Below are 23,780 nucleotides of genomic sequence, written 5' to 3'. Positions count from 1 at the left end.
TGAAATGGGTTCGGATATTTGTACCAAAAATAACCATATTTCCCGATTCGCTCCAGATCTTTGGAATACAATTAGTTATATTACGACAAATCTACAATATATAACTTATGAAAAACAAATATCAATGTATAAAAATGTAACAACTAATATATGCGCGGAAATTTAGTTAAACTTGAGACTTAAGAAAATATTAAATGTTGGTCGGCTTAGTTTGAAGGGCTGATGCAGCACCGCAAATCATACGGTCTTTGTGCTTTGTAAGTCCCCTCAAGCCTCTCCATCATCCTCCTTGGTTCATCAGCTTCTGGAATGACATTGAACCTCATAAGTAAAGAGATAGCCTCAACGCAGCAAGACGCCTCTGCTAGCATTGGCCACGTCAAGGCTTTCTTTGCTGCTTCCAAAAACTCAACCATCTCCTCTGTTTAACCTATGCAAAACATTGATACATTGATCGATGCCGCCAGGGCTCGTGTATGAGAGTTCCTTTTTGATTCTTCATCCCTCTCTCAAAAACTGTCTGAAGCTACTCTGTTTTACTTATTGTTCCTTTTTAAAAGTTTAGTTCAATTAAAATGCTACCTTCTCTTCAAAACAAGATACTTTCACAGCTCACTTTCGATTTCTTTATATCTGCTCTTTTTAGTTATGATAAGTAATACAAATTCTGAAGAAGAGAAAAATAATTGTCTTCTTGTTGTATTGTCACAAAACATCTAATCAGGCTATAACAATACACAAGAACTCACAATTTATTTTGTTTCTTATGTTTCCACAGTTACATGAGTATGTTGTTTGATATGCAAGTAACTATAAGTCAGTGGTTTCAACTACTCTACTTTGAGACAAGAATTAAAGTAACACTAAACATACTAGAATTATGTTTTTGATTAACTTAACACACATTCAAAGATCAACTTACAACAACAAAAAGATAAGCAGAAACAAATTGATCCTAAAGGCGTCCAATGCCTAGGAGCCTGTTCTGAATATAATTCTTGATGAACCACTCAGGCTTGTACAAAGCAACAACATATCCTATTGCTATTCCAAACAAAACTCCAGGTCCATACCCTATTGCCACTGCTCTCCACTTCAATACTCCTCCGTCTTCTTCTTCATCTGGCTCTTCTATTGATGGTGTGTTTTCGGTGAAGCAACTTTCTTCAAGAGGGAGACCACATAACCCTAGATTCCCTTCAAATGAGGATTTAGGCTGCCCTATGATCTGTGTCCCTTGTGGTATTTCACCAGTGAGTTGATTATCAGAAACATCTATGTACGCCAAATACGAAAGCCTCTTTAGCTCTTGAGGAATCTCCCCAGACAGTTTGTTCTTTGACAGGTCTAATGACTCGAGCTCACTCACATTGGCGAAAGACAACGGGATATGTCCTGTGAATGAGTTGCTTGATAAGTTGAGAGCAATCAATGCCTTCAACAGACCAATAGATTCAGGAATCTCCCCTTCCAGTTTGTTCCCAGAGAAATCGATGGCCGAGTAAAATGTAAGTACCTTTCCTTGCTCCATGTATAGACCTTTGTATTGCAAATCCAAAGTATCTTGATAGATATACTTATCACTTGTATAGTCTCCCATATACAGCTTCTCTTGATAGATATACTCATCACTCGTATCGTCTCCCACATACTTCTCTTCATCATTAGGCTTAAGAGATGTTGCACTCCAATTCTCAAAGTAGTTTCTTGGTAAGCTTCCGGTGAATCTATTATGCGATATTTCAAGTATCTGGAGCTTAGGAAACGCAAGAGGACCTGGACCATAAGGTGGAGATATAGGACCATAGAATCTGTTTGAACGTAGAGTAAGGACTTTCAAACTCGGCAATGCCTTGAGCCAGAAGGGAAACGAGTCTTTGATTCTGTTGTCATCCACACTTAAGAACCTTAGGAGTGAGCAATTCCGGAGAGATCTTGGAAGCTTCCCGGTTAGTTGATTGTATCCCACGTCAAGCGTCTGTGTAGAAGCGCCGATGTGGAACTCGTCTGGGATGTTTCCTTCCAGCTTGTTTTTCCGGAGATTCACTACGTTCATATTACCGAGACATGGAGGGATTAAGCCGGTGAAGTTGTTGTAAGAGAGATCAAGAACGTTAAGAAAGGTTCGGTTACAGGTTGAGAGAGGGATCTCTCCTGTGAAGCTATTGTTCCAAGCAGACAAGTTGATGATGAAGAGTGGTGGATTAGGGAATGATCCTCTGAAGCTGTTATAAGACATGTCTAGAACCTGCACCGGTGAGTTAGCTAGAACATGATCTAATGAGCCTTCGAAACCGGTGAAGGAGTTGTTAAGAAGATACAGCGTGGTCAAACGAGGAAGACTCCATAACCAGTCAGGAACGTTCCCTTTAATTCTGTTGTGGGAAAGATATAAATACTCTAGATTCTTTAGAGACCTCACGAATCTAGGGAACTCACTTATGTTGCATTCCAACAAGATCAAGACCCTCAGGTACTTTGTGAAGTCGATGTCTGAATCCACACTCGTTGGTGTTAAACTGTTTCCGGAAAGATCAAGGTATGACAAAGATTTGAGAGAGGAGAAGATTCTTAAGTCAATCTGGTGGGTTATGTTTAGGTGAGAGAGCATGAGAAATTGGAGATTAGGCAAAGAAAAAGGGGGTTCAAGTGGGCCAGAGAGATGATTCTCACTCAAATCAAGATAAGACAAGGAAGGCATAGTGAAGAGAAAAGAAGGTATGGTTCCATAGAATTCATTAGAAGAAACGTCTAAAGCCACAAGGCTTGTTAGGTTCTGTAGAAGTGAGGTTAAATCACCTGTGAGCTTATTATGAGAAAGCTTTAACTGAGTTAGTTTAGTGAGGTTACGTATAGAGGAAGGAACTTGACCTAAGAAGCCATTAGAGGAGAGAAGCAAGACCTCAAGATTGTGTAGTTGACCAAAGGCAGAGGGTAAAGAAGAAGAAGCGAAGTTGTTGAAAGAGAGGTTGAGGTAACGGAGATGGCTTAGCTCGAAGAGGCTACTATTGTCTCTGAGAGTGCCACGTAGACATCCACTGGGGAGTTTTAGTATGGTGACCGCACCGGTCACGTTATCGCATGTCACACCGCGTAAGAAGTAGGCGTCGTCGCTGCAGCTGCTGGAGAACGCAAACTCGTTTTTGAAACGCTTGAGGGTTTCGGTTTGGTCGGGACGACATCGCTGACGCTGAGCAGCGACAAGATTGGTTGTAGTAGTGATGAGTAAGGATAAGATGGACACGAGTGAGAGCAAACACAAACGTGAGTTCGACATTTAGATGGATGTGCGTGAAAATTTAGAAATTGCAATGAGTTTTTTTTTTTCTTTGGCATATGAATCAATGATCAGAGCGTTATTATATATACACATCTGCCCAAAAAAAATTTGTGTGTTTTTTTCTTGCTTAGAAAAAAAGGAGAAATTTTTAAATATATTCAAATGTTATTTTAATTACAAAGGAAAATTTCAAATACATTTAATTTTAAATATATGTTAGCCACACATTTTCTAAACTGGAGTAGGGCCTTTGCTAAGTATGGGCCGTCGCTGACTTGTAAGATAGGGCTAAGTTTAAGTCTTTGTAATTTGTATGGCTAACTCAACCCTGAAGTGAAATCCACGTTAGTTGATTTTTATAGCGTGGATTGGAATCAGTTTGAAATTTCTCACATATGAACATAAATTAATTCGTTTCGGACTTGGTAACATGAGGGCCAGTCAACGACCAAAGTGGTCACATATTATGGCAAAGCAATAGTCCTACAACGGAGACAAAACAAACATCTCCGGAGTCAAAACAAACACCTGAAAACATGAAAAATAAACGCAAACCCAACGTCTAAGTCTAGGCTACCCCAAACATAAGGAGACGTCCTATGCAAGCATACCAAAGACACCCCAAAAATTCCTCCCAACATTTTAAAAGAAGAAAGAAACTTGAGTTAAAGTTAACACAGACTGTGAGGTTATGGAAGCAAACAAACCTTCAAAGTGCTCCAAGAACTAATTGTTCATTTTGAAAATGTCCTTTTAATTCAATTAGAATGCTACAATCTCTTCTTGGAAACAAGACCCTTTTTAATTCTTCACCCCTCTCTCAAACCTGTCTGAAAGATACTCTGCTTTACTTTTTGTTCCTTTTAAAAAAGTTGTTTAGTTCAATTAAAATGCTACGTTCTCTTCAAAACAAGATACTTTGATAGCTCACTTTTGATTTCTTTGTCTCTGCTCTGTTTAGTTATGTTTAGCATTACAAATTCTGTATAAGAAAGAAGAGAATTGTTTTCTTATACTATCACAAAAAGATCCATCAGGTTATAACAACAACACACACACAATTTTTGAAGAAGAAAAAGATAACCGTCTTCTTATATTGTCACAAAGATCTATCAGGCCATAACAAAACACACACACACAAGTTTTAAACTTTATTGGCTCTAAACTCAAACTCTACATTTAAATCAATCATCACCATAAGCCTTGAAACAATACCGTTCGCGGTAAGGAGCGTTAAAGAAAAGATCAGCCTCTAACCATTTAGGGTAACGAACAAGATCTCCAGCTAAAAACTGCATATACCTCTTGCTTCCTTCGGGCACAACACGAACCTCTCCTTCTTCTATGTAAACCAGCTGATCCACCTGCCAGTCCCATGGCAATTTACATTTCCCCGTCTTCCAAACCGACCATCTCGAAACACCGAGCTCTTCTAACCGTCTCTGTGACACTTTCCTTTCCACTTTGACGTTGTACAGCTCTTCCAACGGTGTCTGCATAGAGGTTACCTTAAAGGCTCTCTGAACAGAGAGTTTACTCGTTTTCTTGGATTGAGTGAGAGAGCCTGGGAATGGTGTGGAGATTATCAGACTTGCCATGGCTGCTTCTCTTCAAATTAAAGAATCTGTGAAAGTTATAGAGAAGAGACGTTAAGATATTGGAATCTCCTTAGACCCACAATGAGATTTACATAACACATATCGAAAGATTGTGAACTGTTGTAAAGCATGAGGCTTTATTATCTAATCTTTGTGTGATAGCTTATGAATCAATGAATACAGGGTGTAATAAACTCAGGATTCAAGAGATTTTTTTAATGCTCAATTACTAATGAGAAACGAAATCTCGAAATAACATGGTGATTGTTTCAGTTCCGAACCTAACATGAGTTTGGTTCCAAACAGAGTTATGGGTTGATAAAATCAGAAAATACATGAAATGTTATCAATTTCAGAATTTAAGACACATCCATTTTTGATTACCTGTGGATGGCGAAGATAGTGGACAGAGATGGAACAGTGCGAGTGAGTGACTTCAAGAACCCTAAAAACCCTGAGCCCAGGCTTATCCACTTCCCAGTTTGATGAGATTATAACAGAGTGGAGGATATAAAACAAAATTACAGAAAAAACCCTACTATTTTGATATATTTTAATTTTAAACCAGAAGTTTATTTCTGTGCTTTGTTACCCAGAAGTTTTTCTCAACTGTTTGACATTCCCTGACACACTGCACAATCTGGAGTTTTATAGCATCTCCGAGTTGGCCGAGGTGGTTCTGCAACTTCAGCAGTTCAATAGTTGTGCATCGATGGGCTTGGACAAGGCAAGTGAGAGGGAGAGCTCCGGCGTTCAGACACAAGTGGGATCCCTCTAGAACACAGGTCAAGCTTAAAGCTTTCGACAGTCTTGAATGCGTCCTGTAAGTGCTACTAAATTGTTTTGCTTGATGAACGATTCATTTCCATGTTCTTCGTCTGCTTCTGACTTTCGTTTGCATCTTTCATATGAAACAAAAAGTTTTGAACTTTCTCAGAAATAGATAGTGATTTTACGGTCTGCATTGTGATGGAACCATTAATGGCCTAGTTGATTGGAAAAAATGTATGCTCCTGCTAACTGGTTTTTCATTGCAAAGGACAAGGAGTTTCATTGGCTTTTTTCTTTTCTTTCTGTCAAGTTCTTATAGTGTGTGAATCTTGAAAGCCTTTGACCATATGCATAAGCACCTTTTAACTTCACGAGGAGATGCTTTTTTATCTGAGTATGAATTCAATCATTTCGATATGCAGAAGATAATGGAGAACATTTCAGTTGGTGGAGAAGCCGGAGGTGCTGGTGGAGCTTACTCTTGCAAATTTGCAATGCTTTCAAAAGATTTTAACAACATTTGGTCCAACATATGTACTCAACCAACAGGTATAAAAGTGTTACCCATTCTTATAAATACATGTGATGAAAGTTGGTCTTTCCAAAACATCTTACAGGTACATATATTGTTGCTTGAAGGCCTTCTTCTGTTTCCCCTGTCTTCTTCATCAACGAGCTTCTCCACTTAAATTTCAACTGCATACGGTAATGTACACCTTGTTCTTATGTGGAAACCGGGAGATGAGAGCTTCTGTAACTTTGATTTCTAAGCAATGGTTTGATATATTCTCTTGTAGAGAGATTGGGCATTTCGAATACAGATTCTTCAGACAAGAATTAAAATTCAGAATGAAAATGATAAACGTGAGAAATATGTGATACATCCAGTGACCTCAATGGGTGTTAATCACATATGTGAGAACAAAAAAAAAAGGAAAAAACTCAGAACCTAATACAAAGAAAATTTACATTTTTTGTTCAAGTTAAATTTCTCTTTGCTAGTTTTACATACTTATTAGCTATATTAATTTCCTAACTGTATTGGGTTTAGGGTTTTCTACTATACTCCAGGCTCTTCTTATATGTATAAAAAATGTTTTCTTCACATTGTTTAGGGGAGGAGAATAATAAACAAAGAGTTTTTCCTAGAAGATTAATCAAGTTGTTGCCTATTCTTGGCTTGGAACATAAATTAATATGTTCATGAATGGTCTCCAGAACCTGCTAAATCCGCTGGCGGGATCTTGCTGTGTTCTTTTCTTCTTTCTCACATGGCTCCGGAGAACAGAAACAGGCAAGCATATATACATAATAGACTTAACCTTTTGTTCCTGCTCCTTTGTTTGTTTTCCACTATTAATAATGTTTTATCTATACCTCTTTGTTTCAGATTGACTATATAAATGTTTCAAACAAATCAGCAGTGAAAGTCCAAGGTAACGGTAACGTTATCCCTGCCAAAAGACGTGGTGGTCAGTACATGAAGCCACAATAACGAAAGCAGATAACAGCTCCAAGAAGAAGATTCATTTCAAGGATGTTGCTGGATGTGAGGAGGCTAAACAAGAACTCATGGAGCTTGTACATTTCCTCAAGAACCCTAAGAAGTACCAAGATTTATGTGCTAAAATCCCTCCAGGTGCACTTTTGGTAGGTCCTCCCGGAACGGGAAAGACCCTTTTAGCTAAAGCTACAGCAGGTGAATCAGGTGTCCCTTTTCTGACCATGTCCGGTTCAGATTTTATTGAGATATATGCTGGTGTTGGGGCTTCGAAGGTGAGACGTTTGTTATTATATTTATCGATGAGATTGATGCCATTGGTCGTGGTATCAACGAGCATGAAAGCACTTTGAATCAGCTGCTAGTTGAGATGGACGGCTTTGCTGCAACATCTGGAGTAGTTTTGGTTCTTTCTGCGACTAACAGACCGGATGTTTTGGATAAATCTTTGTTACGGCCTGGACGGTTTGCTCGCCAGATAGGCGTTGATAAACCGGATATGTGAAAGGCCGCGATGAGATTTTCGAGATTTACTTGAACAGGATTAAACTCGATCAGGAGCAAGCGTTGTGTTACTACTCTCTCTCAGAGGCTTGCAGCTCTCACTCCTGGTTTCTCCGGAGCTGATATTGCGAATCTATGTAACGAGGCGGCTCTTTTCGCTGCTAGACATGAAGGAGATGTGGTTACGATGGAGCATTTCGAATCTGCGGTTGATCGTGTTATTGGTGGTCTTGAGAAGAAAAACCTGGTAATATTATATATATAGCCAACTTTGGTATTTGCTTATAAGTTTGAAAGTGGAAGCATGAATTTATCTTTCTATATTACATATGAACAGGTGATGAGCAAGTTGGAGCGTCGTACTGTTGCGTATCATGGAACATGCAGAGCCATTACTGAAGGTGACTATAGTGCCACGAGGCACAGCGACGCTCGGGTTTGCACAATACGTTCCAAACGAGAACGTTTTCATGACCAAAGAACAGTTCTTCGACATGACTTGCGTGACTCTAGGTGGTCGTGCAGCCGAGCAGGTAACTTAACTGCTGTCTTTTTTTCCTTTTGTTTAATAACTAGGAGGTTCTAGGCCTGTAGGTCTTTACATCCTCATAGGACGAGGCTCACACCATTTTTAATTCACTTTTTTTAGAAGAGACGCCTCCCAAAGGGAATTGATCCTATAACCCCTTAGATACATACTATATAATAGTCTCTCCATTCTACAAAAGTGCCAATTTTAGAGTTTTCAGGCATTTTAATAATAAAGTTATACCAGTATAACTCTATTTTTAATACATAGTTTATATATAAAAAATTATTATATGTAATAATTGTTTTAACTAACATGGGCATATAGGTAAAGAAAGTATAAAATCTATACTATTATTTATGATATTTGTCGTGATTTCTATGATTTTAGGTAATTTTGCTTATTTGTCATGTTTTAATTAGGTTTAAGCTGAATCATTAATTTATTAATAGTTTTTAGTTGAGTCCATAATTTATTAATTTAAATAATATAACTATAAAATATGTAATTAGATATATAATTATTTTGATTTTGTTTATTTGTCATGTTTTCCATGATTTTAGTCAATTTTGCTTATTTGTCATGTTTTTATTAGATTTTAGCTTAGTCATAGATTTATTAATAATTTTTAGCTGAAATCACTAATTTATTAATTTTTTAAAAAAATATCTGTAATGGAATTTTATATATAATAAAAACGAATTTGATTTAATAATATTTAAATCTATATGTTATATTAAAATTCTTATTTTCTTATTTGTCATATTTTAATTAGGTTTTAAGCTTTTATATAGGTCATTGATTTATTATTAGTTTTTAACTGAGTATTTATTAATTTTCGCAAAACCCGTAATGAATTTTATATATAAGAAAACACACATTTTATTTTAATGATATTAAATTTATATGTTATATTAAATAATTAATTATAAACTAATATAAAAAAATTGTGAAAATATATTTAAAAATTAAGAGAATTCTTATATATATTGTGTTGCTATCTGAAAACAATATTTTTATTATAAAGTTAAAAAACTAAGATATAAAACAATTTATAATTAAATATTAGTCAAACAAAAATATTTATATCAAGATATTTTCTAAACTATTTCTAATATATGAGTGTTTTAAAACTTTTGACACAATAATAAGTACATAGTTTGATGAACGTTTTTTTTACATATATAAATAATTTGATGTTTGATTTAACTATTTAAAATCATAAATAATAACTTAACTTGTGACTGAGTTCAAAACAAATTTTCTTACTTTTACTTTAAACCAGTTTAAGTTTAATCCGTGAAACACTATAACTTCAGTTGGTGACCACTAGAAGAATGAAAATAATGAACCAAAAAAAATAATTCATTTGAGGAATTGGAAAAATAAAAAAAAAATATGAATTTTTGTTCAATTTGTTCCTTATCAAAATTGCATAGGAAATTTTTTTCTTATAATTTCATTCCTCCGTGGGGAATTTAGAAGAAAAAAGTGGGTTTTACCTCTCAATAATTTGACTAAAATTTCAACATAACTGGTATAAATTTTGAGGAACAAAAAATTCACCATAATTTTTTTTCCTTCAACATGTTCACCAACTAGAATTTTATAATGCCGATTTTTGGATTAATAAGACATAAAATAATAAGTATTTGTAAAATGATTATGCCCGCATGTGCGGACAAAACACCTAGTTACATTAAAAACACAAAACTACAATGTTTGTGAAACAAATAAAAATCTTAAAACTACTATTTTCTTGGAACAAGAACAGAGTGAGTAATTAACAGTTTTAGCCAGTTATGCTATTGTAAATTTACTCTTTGTTTGAATGAGAGTAAAGACTTTTTGTCAAGATAATGTTTAAAAATTTAAGGTCCATTGCAACGCAGGTGTTGATAGGGAAGATATCAACGGGTGCACAGAACGATCTTCAGGAAGTGACGAAGATGACGTACGAGCAAGTGGCTATGTATGGTTTCAGTGACAAGGTGGGGCTGGTCTCATTTGGTGAAGATATTTGCAAACGGTATAGCGACCAAACTGCGATCATAGACGAGGAGGTTAGGGCAAAGACCGTGGAGCTCATTGAGAGACACAAAGAGCAAGTGGCTCAGGTCGCTGAGCTTTTACTGGAGAAAGAAGTGTTGCATCAGGATGATCTTTTGAAAATTTTGGGTGAACGTCCGTTTAAACCAGTTGAGATGACTAATTATGACCGGTTCAAATCTGGTTTTGAGAAGAGTGACAAGGAGGAGTTACACCACCACGGTTAAGCATGTGGTGGATGAAGGAGCTTCTTCGCTAATTGTACCGCAAGCTCCGATTTAGGTTGAAGTATTCGTGTTTATGTTTGGATCCAACACGAATTTTGAATTATATATATTATTTACTAGTGGTTGGTCCGTGTAAAAAGCTCAAACTGGTGATATAGTGATTTAGAAGAAATTTGATTACATTCTAAAATAAAATAAATGAGAAGTTGTTAAGAAAGGTTTGGGTTAGAACTTGGCGTAGAACCGTGAGCTTACACTTGTGTTTTTACAACAATTATTCTATTATTGCATAATAAAATTGTCTGAACATAACAACCGATAAAATATAAATCCACACGAAATGAAGTAGCACTTTTGATCAAATATTCAACTGTCAGAATTAGTTACCCTAGGAACATGAAAAAGACTAAAAGACTGAAATTGTCTGCTTAATCTTGCAAGTTCTTTGATCTCTTTTGAAAAATTGTGTAATAAACTTAGTTGTTAGTCATTGAGATCGCCTTTTTGCTATCTGCGCTAAAGACTTGAATTGTGGAGTGTTGTAGCATGCAGTTCATGGTCCAACACTTGGTTGAGTGGGAGAGACTGTACGGTATTATTATGCGATAATGTAAAGAAAATGGAAGAGAATATCAACGGTACTTTGACTGGACATGATGCTTATTTAAAATAGGCTATTTTCTAAATGAAAATAAGATTGGTACGTATGGTGGAAAGCTCGTCACCTTCTGGGACATTCCTGCGTTGTCTCCTCTATGATCAAACCAAAGAAACACAAGATGTTCTGTGATTTTGCTTCAGGCCTCAATGGAGAAATTTGTGGTCAGCTTGGATAAGTTGATACTGTGCGTTCAGTCCCTGTCCTTCTGTCACATACACTCGTATGTTGTGGGAACTATTTGAGATTATCAATAACCTCTTACATATAGTCATTAATTTTCCCAAATGTTTTTTTCGGGTCAGTTTAGTGTTTTTCTTATAGAATATCAACACATGCATACATGATTTGATCTTTTGAAGTGTCACACTTAGATCAAAGTAACACTATACTTTCTTTTTTTTTTGAGAAAAACACTATACTTTGTTTGTAATATTCGCATATCGATACGTATACGACTTTGAGTTAGCCTTTTTTGGATTATAATGCCTTGTGCTATAATTGAAATCAAGAAAACAACTATACCCTTTTTCCACTTTCAACTGCATAATAATTTTGTTGATCAAAGTTGATTTTTCCTATTTCACAATAAACAAATGCGCCTGCGCGAAACACAAAAAATAAATTGAAGTCGTGATGAATATAAAATGGGTGTAAATTCCTTCGGTGAGTTCTTCATACTCTCTTTTAATAATCTAAAATTATTATGGAAATAGAAGAAAAAGGATAAAATAAATATTATATTTGTTGATGTAGAAAATTGTGGTTTATTGATTTGGTTTATGGTTAATGATGGAAAATGAGCCTGTAAGATTGTCTACTCCATATCAAAGTTTAAAAAAAAAAAAATTGTCTACTCCAATCAACTTTATGAAAAACGAGCTTTTATCTAAAATGAGATAATCTAGTCACGTTTCTTTTTAGATAAAAGCTCGATTTTCATAAAGTTGATTGGAGTAGTCAATCTTACAGGCTTATTTTCCATCATTAACCATAAACCAAATCATTAAACCACAATTTTCTACATCAACAAATATAACAATTATTTTATCCTTCTTCTTCTATTTCCATAATAATTAAGAATCAACATCAAATTTTAAAATTTTCCCACTCTTATATATTGTTTATATTATGGTAACGATCCGCTAATTATTGAAATTTTATTTTTATGGACGTGCAGAAGATAATTTAACAGTGATTGCAGAGAATAGACTAATTCCTAACTCGCAAGGACGTAGCCCTTGACAGAGCTATCAGGCCCTTGCAGCCATTGAAATTTGTTATTCTCAAGCAGATGAAATTATTTTAAATAATAGTCTTTAAACAGTAAAATATATTAGCTGTAAACAGAAAATCATCTTTGATCAAACATATCTTTGCTAACTATAGTATGGTACGATTAAACAAAAAAATCATGTTATGTGTGTTATTTAACCATATAAGGAATCATAATTGATGGAAAAAAAGGAATCATAATTTTTAGAACACAATTACACAAACTATACAACACTTACTTCTACATACATAAACATCATATGATCAATTGCAATCGATCTGAATCCTTAAATTTACGTTTAGAAAACTCCTAGCTACTCCAATTATATGGGAGTATGTATACATCACATAAGTTTATATATTTAGAAATTTTACATATATTCTCCAGTTTAAAAACAAGGAGAGGGAGAGAGACCCAAAACAAAAGATAAAAAGGAAACTAAAATATTCTTTGTTGCCGGCATATAAATAAACCCTTTATTATCGCTTGTTATGCAAAGGGTTTGACCCCGTCGGAATCTTTCTCTTCTCCGGCTTGAATTGTCCAGAGCCGATTACACGTGTGGCATAAGAGTGTGAGAACCCTCTCTCTCTTCTAGAAGGTCCTGAGAAAAAGCTTCGTCTTCCAGCAGCATGAGTGCTTGGGGCTTTGGAGAAAACACAAACAAGAGTGAAGAGAACAACAAAGAGGCAAAGAAGTCGAAATCGAATCATTTGTTGTTTGGTTTACTATGTTTTGTTTCTCTTCATAAGATGTGTGGAAACTAAACAAAACAAAAATAAAGGGTGAAGGAAAGAGACTTTTTTGAAGAGGCGGTTGAGAGGACTATGAGAATTTAATAGATGCATAAAAACTTCCTTACGGTGTTGTATTTGTTGCACTATTTATTCATGTGCGGACACAGATGGTCCACTCCATAAAAATGTCATTTTCAAAAAGATATCAAATAAGAACCATATATTTTGGTGTACATAACGCACGATTCTCGGCTATACGTACATCATTATAGACGTTTTTAGATCTTAGAAAATAAAACAAAGCTATGGGGTTATGATGAGAAGGACTTACAGTAAACATCATTGAGTCTAGATCCTAGTGAGAGAAGAATTTTGAGGTTGACTCTGCGCTAGGAACCTGAAACAGATGTGAAACATGATCAGCCGACAATGTCCAGTAATATATATGTTGACATACTAGAGCCATGAATCCGTAAATATTTGCAGAATGTAAATCTTTCAGTAATCAAATGACAAAAGAAAGTTAAAGAAAATACCTTGAAGGCTATCATTTCATATGGCTCAGCTGGAAACATAATACATTGATAGTTTTTTTTAAACACTAACTTTATTAAGTTTATATTGAGTTTACATGATCATTATGCAATTCAGAAGTTATAAATCTAGGAACATAATAATGATATTTAAAAGATACATTGTCTTCAATCTGATGCTTTGCCAACTTATCTGCCACTTTGTTGCCTTCTCTTCCAATCCATTGGATTTGTATTGTCTGAAATTGTTGTTTCCACCATTGTATTTCCCGTTTCCAGTTGTAAGCATCGAAGTGAAGTGTTAAACCATTAATTATATCAACAGCTTTTCGATTATCTGATTCAATGCAGATTTTTAAGTGACCCCTACTCCAAGCATGTTGCATTGCCATTAGTATAGCTTGTAGTTCACTTTCCAAGGCATTATTAACACATCTTCCAGTTGCTTGAACTCCACCTTGATATCTTCCTTCTGAATCACGCAATACCCAACCAGCTTTACTCTTCATTGTATTATTAATAAAGCTTCCATCGACATTAATTTTCATCCATCCTCTAGGGGGTTTTGCCCATCTTGTATCCCTTGACCTAGCTGAAATATTCCTCCCTTGTTGAGTAGACAAACCGATGTTCCGAGTTGTATCAAACCATTCTTTAGCATCTTCTCTGCTTTGTCGGATTAGAGTCCTCCATGGTATATCTTTCTGTTGAAAAATCAGCATATTTCTACTTTTCCATAATCTCCAAAGTATCCAAATAGGTTGATCTTGAAAATGTATCAATCTTGTTGATGTACCTATGTTGATACATTCTTGAATCTTATCCTCAAAAGACGATGTAGAGCTGTTTATAACTGCATTATCCAAACCAGAAGTTCTCCATATCATCTTCGCATACGGACATTCAAAAAACACATGTAATTCTGATTCCTCTTGCTGGAAACATCTTTGACAAACATCATCTGGTACTACATGTCTTCGCTTTAGATTAGAACCAACTGGTAGACACTGAGATAGTATACGCCATAGGAAGTGTTGTAGTTTCGGTGGAGATTTCAGTTTCCAAATCCTTTGTTTGAGTACAATACTCCCTGGGATTTGATATATTAGACCTTGTTCTTGTTGATGAGAACTAACCCAATATCCTGATTTGACTGAGTAGATACCATCTTCATTATAGTGCCAACCCATCAAATCTTGTTGTGCTTTGGAGCTGATCTTAATTGCCAGAATTTTATCAACGTCTTCCGGATGAATTCTCTCCCTCAGTTTCCTTTCATCCCAATGGTTACAGTCTGCTGAGAAGAACTCATTAACCTTGCATATCTCCTCTGTCTGGTTCAGTGGACGCGGTGGTCTTGGTGGATGATCTGGAATCCAAGGATCAGTCCACATGTTGATCAGTTCACCATTACCAATGATAAATCTCATTCCTTGTTTCACCAAGTTTCTCCCATGAAGAAGAGATTTCCAGGCATAAGAGGCTTTCTTTTGTAAACGTGCATTTAGTATGTCTCCATCAGGGAAATAACGAGCTCGTAGAATCCTAGCCATAAGACACTCTGGATGTTGCATAATTCTCCAAACTTGCTTCCCAAGTAACGCTTGGTTGAAATTTTCCAAATCTCGAAATCCTAATCCCCCTTCTCTTTTAGGTAGACCCATCTTCTTCCAAGAAAACCAGTGAATCCCTTTTTTTCTCCTGAGCCCCACCAGAATCTTGCTAGTATTCCATTTATCTCTTCACATATTTCTTTTGTGAGTTTAAAAACATTCATACTATAGATAGGCATAGCCAGGGCTATAGCTTTGAGCAGAATATCTTTACCACCTGGTGAGAGAAATTTCTGATGCCATCCTTGCGTAATCTTTTTAACCTTCTCAATGATGTAATGAAACATTTCACTCTTTCTTCTTCCAAACTGCTCTGGCAATCCCAAGTATTTCCCCATTCCACCATCATTGTTGATGCCTAAAATGTGTTTCATCTTTGTTTTGGTAATCGGAGAGACTCTTGAACCAAAAGTAATAGAAGACTTATTCAGATTAACCGCTTGACCCGAGATTGCTTCATAAACTTCAAATATCTTCTTCATTTTCTTTGCAGCCCTCTCATTAGCTAGAGCAAAAAAGAGAGAGTCATCAGCAAATAGCAGATGGTTTACTGCCGGTGCTTGGATTGAAATCTTGATGCCTCCCAAGGATCTCTCAGACATTGCAACATTCATCATGTGAGATAATATTTCTGCACACAAGATACAGAGATAAGGAGAAAGAGGATCTCCTTGTCTTATACCTCTTTGTGGAACAATATGACCCTCTGGTGATCCATTAATCAAGACTGAATAAGTAACAGAAGATATGCACGTCATTATCCATCCAATCCATATACTATCAAAACCCATATGCTTCATAGTTTCTTCCAAAAAGCTCCATTGTAGCCGGTCGTAAGCTTTGGTGATATCAGTTTTGATGGCCATATAGGAAGTAGATTGTCGCTTCCGAGCTTTGAGGCTATGAAAGACCTCATGAGCAATAATGACATTATCAGTGATCATTCTCCCCGGGATAAATGCAGCCTGATTTTCACTGATCATGCCACTTAAATGTTACTTTAACCGATTCACCAAAACTTTTGAAATGACTTTATAGGCCACATTACAAAGAGAAATGGGTCTAAATTCAGTCATTCCAGTTGGTGGATAGACTTTGGGGATCAGACACAGATTAGTATGATTCAGCTGAGGATCAAGATTACCTTCCTGGAAAAATCCCTTAACTTCCGTAACAATATCTTCTTTAATGTCTTCCCAATATTGATGATAGAAGACGGCTGAGAATCCATCCGGACCAGGCGTTTTGTGAGCACCAATATCAAACATAGCCTCTCTGATTTCTTCCTCTGAGACTTCCTTAATCAGATCAGCATTCATCTCAGTAGTTACTCGTCTCTGGAAGCTTCCAAAGACTTCAGGATAGAGTGAAGTATTGGCGTTAGAATTTCCAAATAAATTTTGAAAATACTCTTGTGCAACTTGAGCAATTTGTCTCTGACCTCGGTGGACTACTCCGTTACTATCCTGGATAGATGAGAGATTCAATCTATTTCTTTTCACCTTCGCAATGGAGTGAAAATATTTGGTATTCTTGTCACCAGCTCTTAACCACATCACCCTGCTCTTTTGTTTCCAGAAGATTTCTTCCTCAATATAGGCTTGATTCAACTCCTCTCGAACTGTATTTATCTCGTGAGTTGATGCAGCAGTAGTAATAGCTCTATCAAGTCTGCCTCTTAGGACTTGTATTCGTTCTTCAGTGTTACTCCTGTTGTGTTTCTTCCATATAGAGATTTGACTTCTACATTGTCTTAGTCTTTGTGCTAAAGGTTGTTGTAGCAATTGCGTCTGCCCTGAACCCTTCCATCCTCTACAGACTGACTCATTGAAACCTTCTTTGTTTGGCAGTCTACTATCATATCTGAAAACCCGTTTTGGTTCTTCTTTCTCATGTGAGATAAAAGTGACTAGAGAGCGATGATCAGATTCACCTATTTCCAGGAACTCTGTTTCAGAGGCCGGGAATTCTTGAAGCCATAGTCTATTAGCCATTGTTATATCAAGGCAACATTGAATGTCGTGCGTGCCATGTTTTCCAACCCAAGAGAATCGATTACCAACAGACTTCAGATCCTGAAGGTTGTTGTTTCTGATCATATTTCTGAAATCTTGGAAAGATATCGCTGGCCTTTCTCTTCCTCCTATCTTCTCATGATTACCAAGGATTTCATTGAAATCACCTAATAGTATCCATGGTGCGTTTCTCCTTCCAATACCAAGCCGGTCTATCCTTTCCCATACTTGTGAACGCAAACTCTGATTTGGTTGACCGTAAATAAACGAGAAATAGAAAGAGCTGCTTCCATTAATACTGACTTTACAATCGATAAGATTAGGAGAAGAACTTAAAATTGAAAGCTGTACATGCTGATGCCAATAGATAACTAAACCACCACTAAGACCTCGTGGAGGAACTGAGACAAAATGAAGAAAACCAAGCTGAGCACCCACATCTCTGATATGATCATCTTGTTGTTTGGTTTCAGACAGGCAAATGATGTCTGGGAGATACTTTCTATTGATCTCCTTAAGGCGTCGAACTGTCGAGTCACTGCCTAAACCTCGACAGTTCCAACAGGTTACTTTCATGGGGGCAGTGGTGGTTCAGGGCCCACCGCGCCTCTCAAAGTGTTGTCTCCGTCTCCCTCTTGAATCTTTCCTTCAGCGTCCTCTGTAGCTCCAAGCACTGAATCTTTCTTCTTCCTCTTAGCATCCCCAGCCTTGCTTGTTTCTCCAATATGAGTAATCTTCTTTGGCAGCATCATCTTGTTGTTCTCTGCATTAGCCATCCAAGCTTTCCTCTTGAGAGATTCTCGTCCATCACGTCTATCAGCGAATGGTGTGATCGAAAACATCTCCTCCATTTCAAATCCCTCCGAGAACAGAGAGGTTTTACCCGAAGGGTTCCAGAACTCCTTATCATCAGTATAAGAAGAAGCATCAGATTTCTCATCACCATCTTCTGCTTCATTCATATGATCCTGACCATCATTAACACCGTCTGGTGCCTCAGGAACATTGTCATCCACTCCTTGGATGTTATCAGCATTATTGATCTCCTCAATGAGAACACCAACATTACCATGCGGCTGATCACCCGGACCTTGTTCATCATCACCCTTATCATTCTCATCATCAAGACCTTCCTCAGGGCCGCCATTCTGGATGAGACAACGTCCGGAATCATGCGTGATCATGCCACAGACTTCACAAAAACCTCTAAGTCTTTCATAGTGAATCTTCAGCAAAGTGTTGACTCCCGGAGTGAATTGAAAGTTGCGTTGGAATTTAAGTGGTTTCCTGATATCCCAATTGAGTCTGAAACGGACAAACTCAAGACGCCCACCAGCTTCCTCATTGTAATCGACTTGGATGTATTGACCCATGAGCCTCGCAATGTGGATGAAAACTTCTCTGTTCATATACTGGAATGGAATTCCACGAACTTGGATCCAAAATGGTATAAAGTTCAGCATCTCCATATCCATTAACGGGGTCCATTTCTGGAGGGTAAGCATACGATCAGCATAGGCCCACGGACCACGTCTGATCACGGTTTCCATCGCTTCTTCACTTGGAAAGATGAATTGGAAACGTCTTCCTTCCATGACACGCCCACGAACCAACCCATCAAGACCCCAAATCCGAGGCATAGTTGCTATGATTCCTCTCAGGTTCTGTTTTCTGGGCATAGAGGGACGCCCCACCAAAATGAAACGATTTTCTTCAGCGGCACGACTAACAACATCAGAGGGCAGAACAAAAGGAGCATCATTACTTCCTAGATCAAATACATTGATAGTTATTGTCATAAGGTTGACATGTATTAACTCTCTTTGACATGTTTGATTCTCTCTTTTAAATGAATTTTCGTTCGTTTTTTTTTGCATTGGGGGAATATCCGAGTAGGGCAATTGGACATATCGGTTCATCACTAGCCGTCGGCATTTAAGTTAACCGAACCGTCTGGACTGAAATTTTTTGGTTTCGTGTTTAACCAATCGGCGAGATTTGAATTTTAATCGGTGTTGGGTTCGGCAAGCAGATATCAATCAGTTGGACAATCATAGATCGGATAAATAAAGAGCATCAAATAAATCGAATAATTTTAGTTAACTGGAATAAACCGAACTTGACCAGATTCCTGTTGTACTGCAGGATCGAACCAGCAATGGCCTGAAGCTTATCCAATTAATTTTGGTTTTTTAATCGAATGAACCGAGTAAACCAAAAATTAAAACAATTTAGGTTCAGAACATATAATAGTACCTGTAACCAAACTTAATAACCCAAGTTCCGAACCGACCCAAAATATAGTTCAATTTGGTGATACATTTCCCAAACCGAAAATTCCAAAACCATCCTGATACCGAAAAGACTAGTGTAATCATATTCTATGAATAGGTACGACGTAAAATGTGCCACGTCACGTACAATAAAAGACAAGGGTAATCATGTAATTACGCGCTTCAACAGTATCATCGGAATTTCGAAAAGAGCAAAAGCGGAGGGAAAATCAAAAATCCCTAATTCCCAAATTCTCAGATCCACGAAGCTCCGTCGAACCTATCCGACGAATTTTCCGGCGAACTTCTATCATGGAGGAACCCCTAACTCCAAACCCCAAGCAAAATCCAGTTTCCACGACGACTCGAATCCAAGCTCCGACGAGTCCCTTTTTCCTGGGATCCAACGATGACAGGCTGGAACGAGAGCAAGCCCGAGCCGCCAGAGTCGCAGCTAGCCGTCGTAAATCCGTGGTCTTCGCCCGTGGGCCCCAGCAGCCTGAGAAGGAGTCCGATCCGTGCTTCGACAAGCAGCAGATTCTCGAGTTGTTCCAGAACTGTATCAAATTAGCCAGTGAAAACGTAAGTAATCGCTGTTTACACTTGCAAGTTCGTACATTTTTATTTGGGTATTTGATTCTTATTATGTTGTGTGGGTTTTTGTGTTGAGCAGAAAATCAATCAGAAGAACACGTGGGAGTTGAATTTGATCGACCATCTCTGTGAGATCATTAAAGTTGAGGATGAGAACAATGCAGAAACTAATTTTCAAAAGGTGAAAGCTTTTTGGTTACATTATTCTTTGGAGGATACCTACAAAAGGATGAAACAGAAAGGAGAAGTAAGAGAAGTATTTGTTTTGCTCTCCAACTCAGGCAAGTTGCACTCTTGAAGCTGGAGTTAAGATTTACTCGATGAGGGTTGACTCGGTTCATTCAGAGGCTTACAAGGTTTTGGGTGGGATTACTCGAGCTGGCCATGATGACACCGGAGGTTAGTTCCATATCTTACACACGAGCATTTATCTTAATTTTAGCATTTGCTTATATCTGCCAGTGTAAGCTTTTGACTGAAAAGATATATTAGCTTTGTCAATTTTTGGTGATGTTTCTTCACATGTTTTTGGTTTGCCAAACTAGTCTTGTGATTAATGATGTAAGCAGATGAATATGTTTCTTTATTGTTTGAGTTCTGTATGAGAATTTAAAACCACTGAGGACATCTGAAGAACCACAATTATTGCTATGCTATGCATTAATTTTAAATTTGTTTAGCTCTAATTTTTAAAGAATGTACTGCAAGTAAAATTGTATCTTATGCCCTTTTCTGATTCTTTTTTTCATGAACCTAGACAACGAGGATGCTGCTGGTTCTGTAGGAAATGCAACTAACCAAAAGAAACAGACAGAGAGAAAGTTAGTTTATAGACAAATCCCACTTCTGGATATAGTAGAGGACACTACTTAGTACTTACTGATGAGCTTTAAAACTGCAGATATCGCCATTATCAACACTGGAACCTTCCTTTGATGCCCTTAACGTGAAGAAGTTCGACGGTAATTTATTGACTTAACTTAACTCCCTTTGTCGTTTGTGAAAAGTAAGTTCTGCACGATAATATTTCGTATTTGGTTACAGTGGCGTTTGCAGTAGATCCCCTTTATCATCAAACTTCAGAACAATTTGATGAAGGTGGTGCAAAGGGTCTTTTGCTAAACAATTTAGGAGTCTATGGAGCGTGTCAAGTTCTATTTGATTCACAAGAAATCCCTGGAAAGCTTGTTTCCTCTGCAAATCAACATAAATCAGAAACAATCGATCTATCCTTTGCTAAAGGTATGGCTTTGTTGGCTAATATGCCTCGCTGTACCATTGTACAGAGGATCTGTTGCACTAATATTTCTCTGATTTCGTGGAATTTGCAGAAAGTGTGGAGCAAATGGTGCTAAACATGCGGCAGAAGGATGAGATTGTACCATCTCTTCGAGCTATAATCAACCAATTTGATGAAGAGAACCAAAGACCATCTGATACGTTTTCTTGTGGTCAGAAGACGACCGAGTCATTTGATATATCACATGGTAATGAAGCTAGCTATGCTGATGATGATGATGGTGGATATGATAACTACGAAGCTTCTTTTGATTATGAGGGTCAAACTGGTGCTGCTGAGGAAAACTTTGGCCCCAATGATGCAGAACCAGCATATTCAAATTTTCCCGAGGTTCTTACCATCTCTATTCTAATTTTCCTTCTTTTTTTCTTTGGCCCCGCAAATACCTGATGCTGACCTTTTTCGTTTTGCAGGAAGTTGAACCAGACTCACTGCAAGCCTTAGATTCAGATGACAGAGTAGAGAACATTGATGACTATCTCTTTTTATCGTTGGGAATTTCATCTAAGCAAAATTCTTGGGCAGGTCCTGATCACTGGAAGTATAGGAAAACAAAAGGTATGCGCTTATATCTCCAGTTTCAAACAATAAGACAAGTCCTCGTGTTTGTCTAGTTTCTCTGAGGGTTTACATGCTTTGAACTCTTAGCAGGTCCAGATGATCTCCCTGCTTCTGAAAACGGATCTTCTCCACCAGCAAAGAAAACCAGGAAAAAGAAACAAGCAGAGCCTGAGCTAGATTTTTACAAAAGCACTGGAGGAAGAAATGCCTGATATCTTTGCCCCTCCAAAAAACCCAAAGTCTTTACTCCTTCCAGCAAGTAAAGCCCCTTGTCAAACAAAGCTTCCAGAGGATTGCCATTATCAACCTGAGAATCTAGTAAAGCTATTTTTACTACCAAATGTGATGGTAAGGCTAAACACTGACCTGCGCACTATTTGCTATTTTTTTTTCCTTTTTTATCTCCACCCATTATTTGCCATCTCTTCTGAAGTAAATTTTCTGAACGGTAACATTGCATTGGGAGGAGGAGAAGAAAATGCTCAGGTAACAAGTCATTCATGAGGCAAGGCACATACCAGTTTTTTGTTGTCCTTACCGTTATAAAATTGCCTTTACAAAGAAATGGCTTTAAAAATATCAGTGAAAACTGTTTTGGGACTCTGAGAAAAGAACCTAGGTTTCACTTATTATGTTAGCAAAATGATGATTATGAACATGCGGAATCTTGGGGAAATGATAATGTCTATGATGATGGCCCGTTTGATAATGTAAATGATCAAAGTGATGCAGAGGATACTACCAACTCATTAATCTCTCAGCCACGCCAGGTATGTATATTGATCTGCATATGGTTATTGCGTTACAATTAAAAAAATACTGTATTGACCTATAGTTAGCAATCAAATATTGCTGTAATTGCTCTGCACAATTCATGCTTTAGGTCAACAAAATTGAGGTCCAATATGATAAAGCTTCAAAACAAGTTGATGTGCAAGTGCTAAAGGAAACTCTTTGGGATTGTCTTCAGGAATCTCCTCAACCACCAATTCAGGTTAACTAAGATAAACATAGTTCCTGCTTTCTGCTTCGTCTTTTCTACCTGTTATTGTGATGAAATTGACATAATCTGATATGTGGCAGGATGAGGAACACCAACAAGAACCACTTGAAAATAGATCGTTCAAAGAGCTGTTGGCTACCTTTCCAGATGATTGCAAAGCGGCTGGGACAACCAAAGACATCTCACCACATCTATGTTTTATCTGTTTGCTGCACACAATCTCAGACTCATTGGCTCTCAAGACTTGGACGATCTAACGTTCCATCATGCCTGAAAGAAAAGTGAAGCAAAACCAAGAAGAGAAGCCAAGTGTTTTATGTTGCCTACTAAATTTTATGTTGTAGTTAAGGTGGTGTTATTCAATAGTAGATTTAAGCAAATTCTATTGATTTTATAATCCATTGTTATTAGATGATTGATTGTAATTTATATATTAAAATCTAGTGTTATTGAGAATTTATAATGCCTCAGGTAAAAGATTTTGAAATCTGGTGTTATTGGTTTTTAGATTTACAATGTCTTTTCATTAAAAGAATTTAAAATTTCCGGTGCAATTCGTGTTTAATAGATTATTACAATAATTTGAATTGATAGAATGGATTTAAATATAGTTTCATGAGTCAATTATAGTTCAAAAATCAAAGCCTACCCCCTAAGATTTTAAAATAATTTCTTATTAATGATAAAATTAACATAACTATTATTAAAAATTTATATCTACCAACCACAAGGAATCAAGCAAGAGGAAGAAGATCACA

The 23,780-nt window shown here is 37.0% G+C and overlaps 3 protein-coding genes, 1 long non-coding RNA gene and 2 pseudogenes across 5 annotated transcripts; 3 read left to right on the top strand and 3 right to left on the bottom strand.

The window, feature by feature from the left end:
* Positions 1-852: 852 nt before the first annotated feature.
* On the bottom strand, positions 853-4,080 carry LOC106427620 (receptor like protein 22-like). The gene has a single exon (XM_013868341.3). It carries the CDS (start codon positions 3,275-3,277, stop codon positions 956-958), a length of 2,322 nt encoding a protein of 773 aa, XP_013723795.1. The 5' UTR covers positions 3,278-4,080; the 3' UTR covers positions 853-955.
* A 195-nt stretch (positions 4,081-4,275) lies between these two features.
* On the bottom strand, positions 4,276-5,380 carry LOC106427653. Its single transcript, XM_013868372.3, has 2 exons — positions 5,263-5,380; positions 4,276-4,904 (listed from the first exon to the last, which is right to left on the bottom strand). The coding sequence occupies exon 2, from the start codon at positions 4,876-4,878 to the stop codon at positions 4,465-4,467; it is 414 nt and encodes a 137-aa protein (XP_013723826.1). The 5' UTR covers positions 4,879-4,904; positions 5,263-5,380; the 3' UTR covers positions 4,276-4,464.
* Positions 5,381-5,460: 80 nt separating this feature from the next.
* On the top strand, positions 5,461-6,943 carry LOC106427652. Of its 2 annotated transcripts, none has more exons than XR_002658113.2 (4): positions 5,461-5,701; positions 6,072-6,198; positions 6,267-6,354; positions 6,868-6,943. It is a non-coding gene; the product is annotated as an uncharacterized LOC106427652 (long non-coding RNA). The 2 variants fall into 2 exon arrangements; XR_001285521.3 differs by having other exon boundaries at positions 5,462-5,701; positions 6,765-6,937.
* A 155-nt stretch (positions 6,944-7,098) lies between these two features.
* LOC106427651 lies at positions 7,099-10,687 on the top strand (annotated as a pseudogene).
* A 5,584-nt stretch (positions 10,688-16,271) lies between these two features.
* LOC125586199 lies at positions 16,272-17,867 on the bottom strand. Its single transcript, XM_048756040.1, has one exon. The coding sequence runs from the start codon at positions 17,865-17,867 to the stop codon at positions 16,272-16,274; it is 1,596 nt and encodes a 531-aa protein (XP_048611997.1).
* A 1,897-nt stretch (positions 17,868-19,764) lies between these two features.
* LOC106427638 lies at positions 19,765-23,509 on the top strand (annotated as a pseudogene).
* Positions 23,510-23,780: the final 271 nt, after the last annotated feature.

Source organism: Brassica napus, chromosome C4 (genome assembly GCF_020379485.1).
Source record: "Brassica napus cultivar Da-Ae chromosome C4, Da-Ae, whole genome shotgun sequence".
NCBI lineage: Eukaryota > Viridiplantae > Streptophyta > Magnoliopsida > Brassicales > Brassicaceae > Brassica > Brassica napus.
The sequence above is the reverse complement of the archived record's forward strand: the minus strand, read 5'-3'. Positions and strand labels throughout refer to the sequence as shown.

Coding starts and splice junctions, on each gene's coding strand:
- LOC106427620 (XM_013868341.3), bottom strand. CDS start 3,277: ATGTCGAACTCACGTTTGTGTTTGCTCTCACTCGTGTCCATCTTATCC.
- LOC106427653 (XM_013868372.3), bottom strand. CDS start 4,878: ATGGCAAGTCTGATAATCTCCACACCATTCCCAGGCTCTCTCACTCAA.
- LOC125586199 (XM_048756040.1), bottom strand. CDS start 17,867: ATGAAAGTAACCTGTTGGAACTGTCGAGGTTTAGGCAGTGACTCGACA.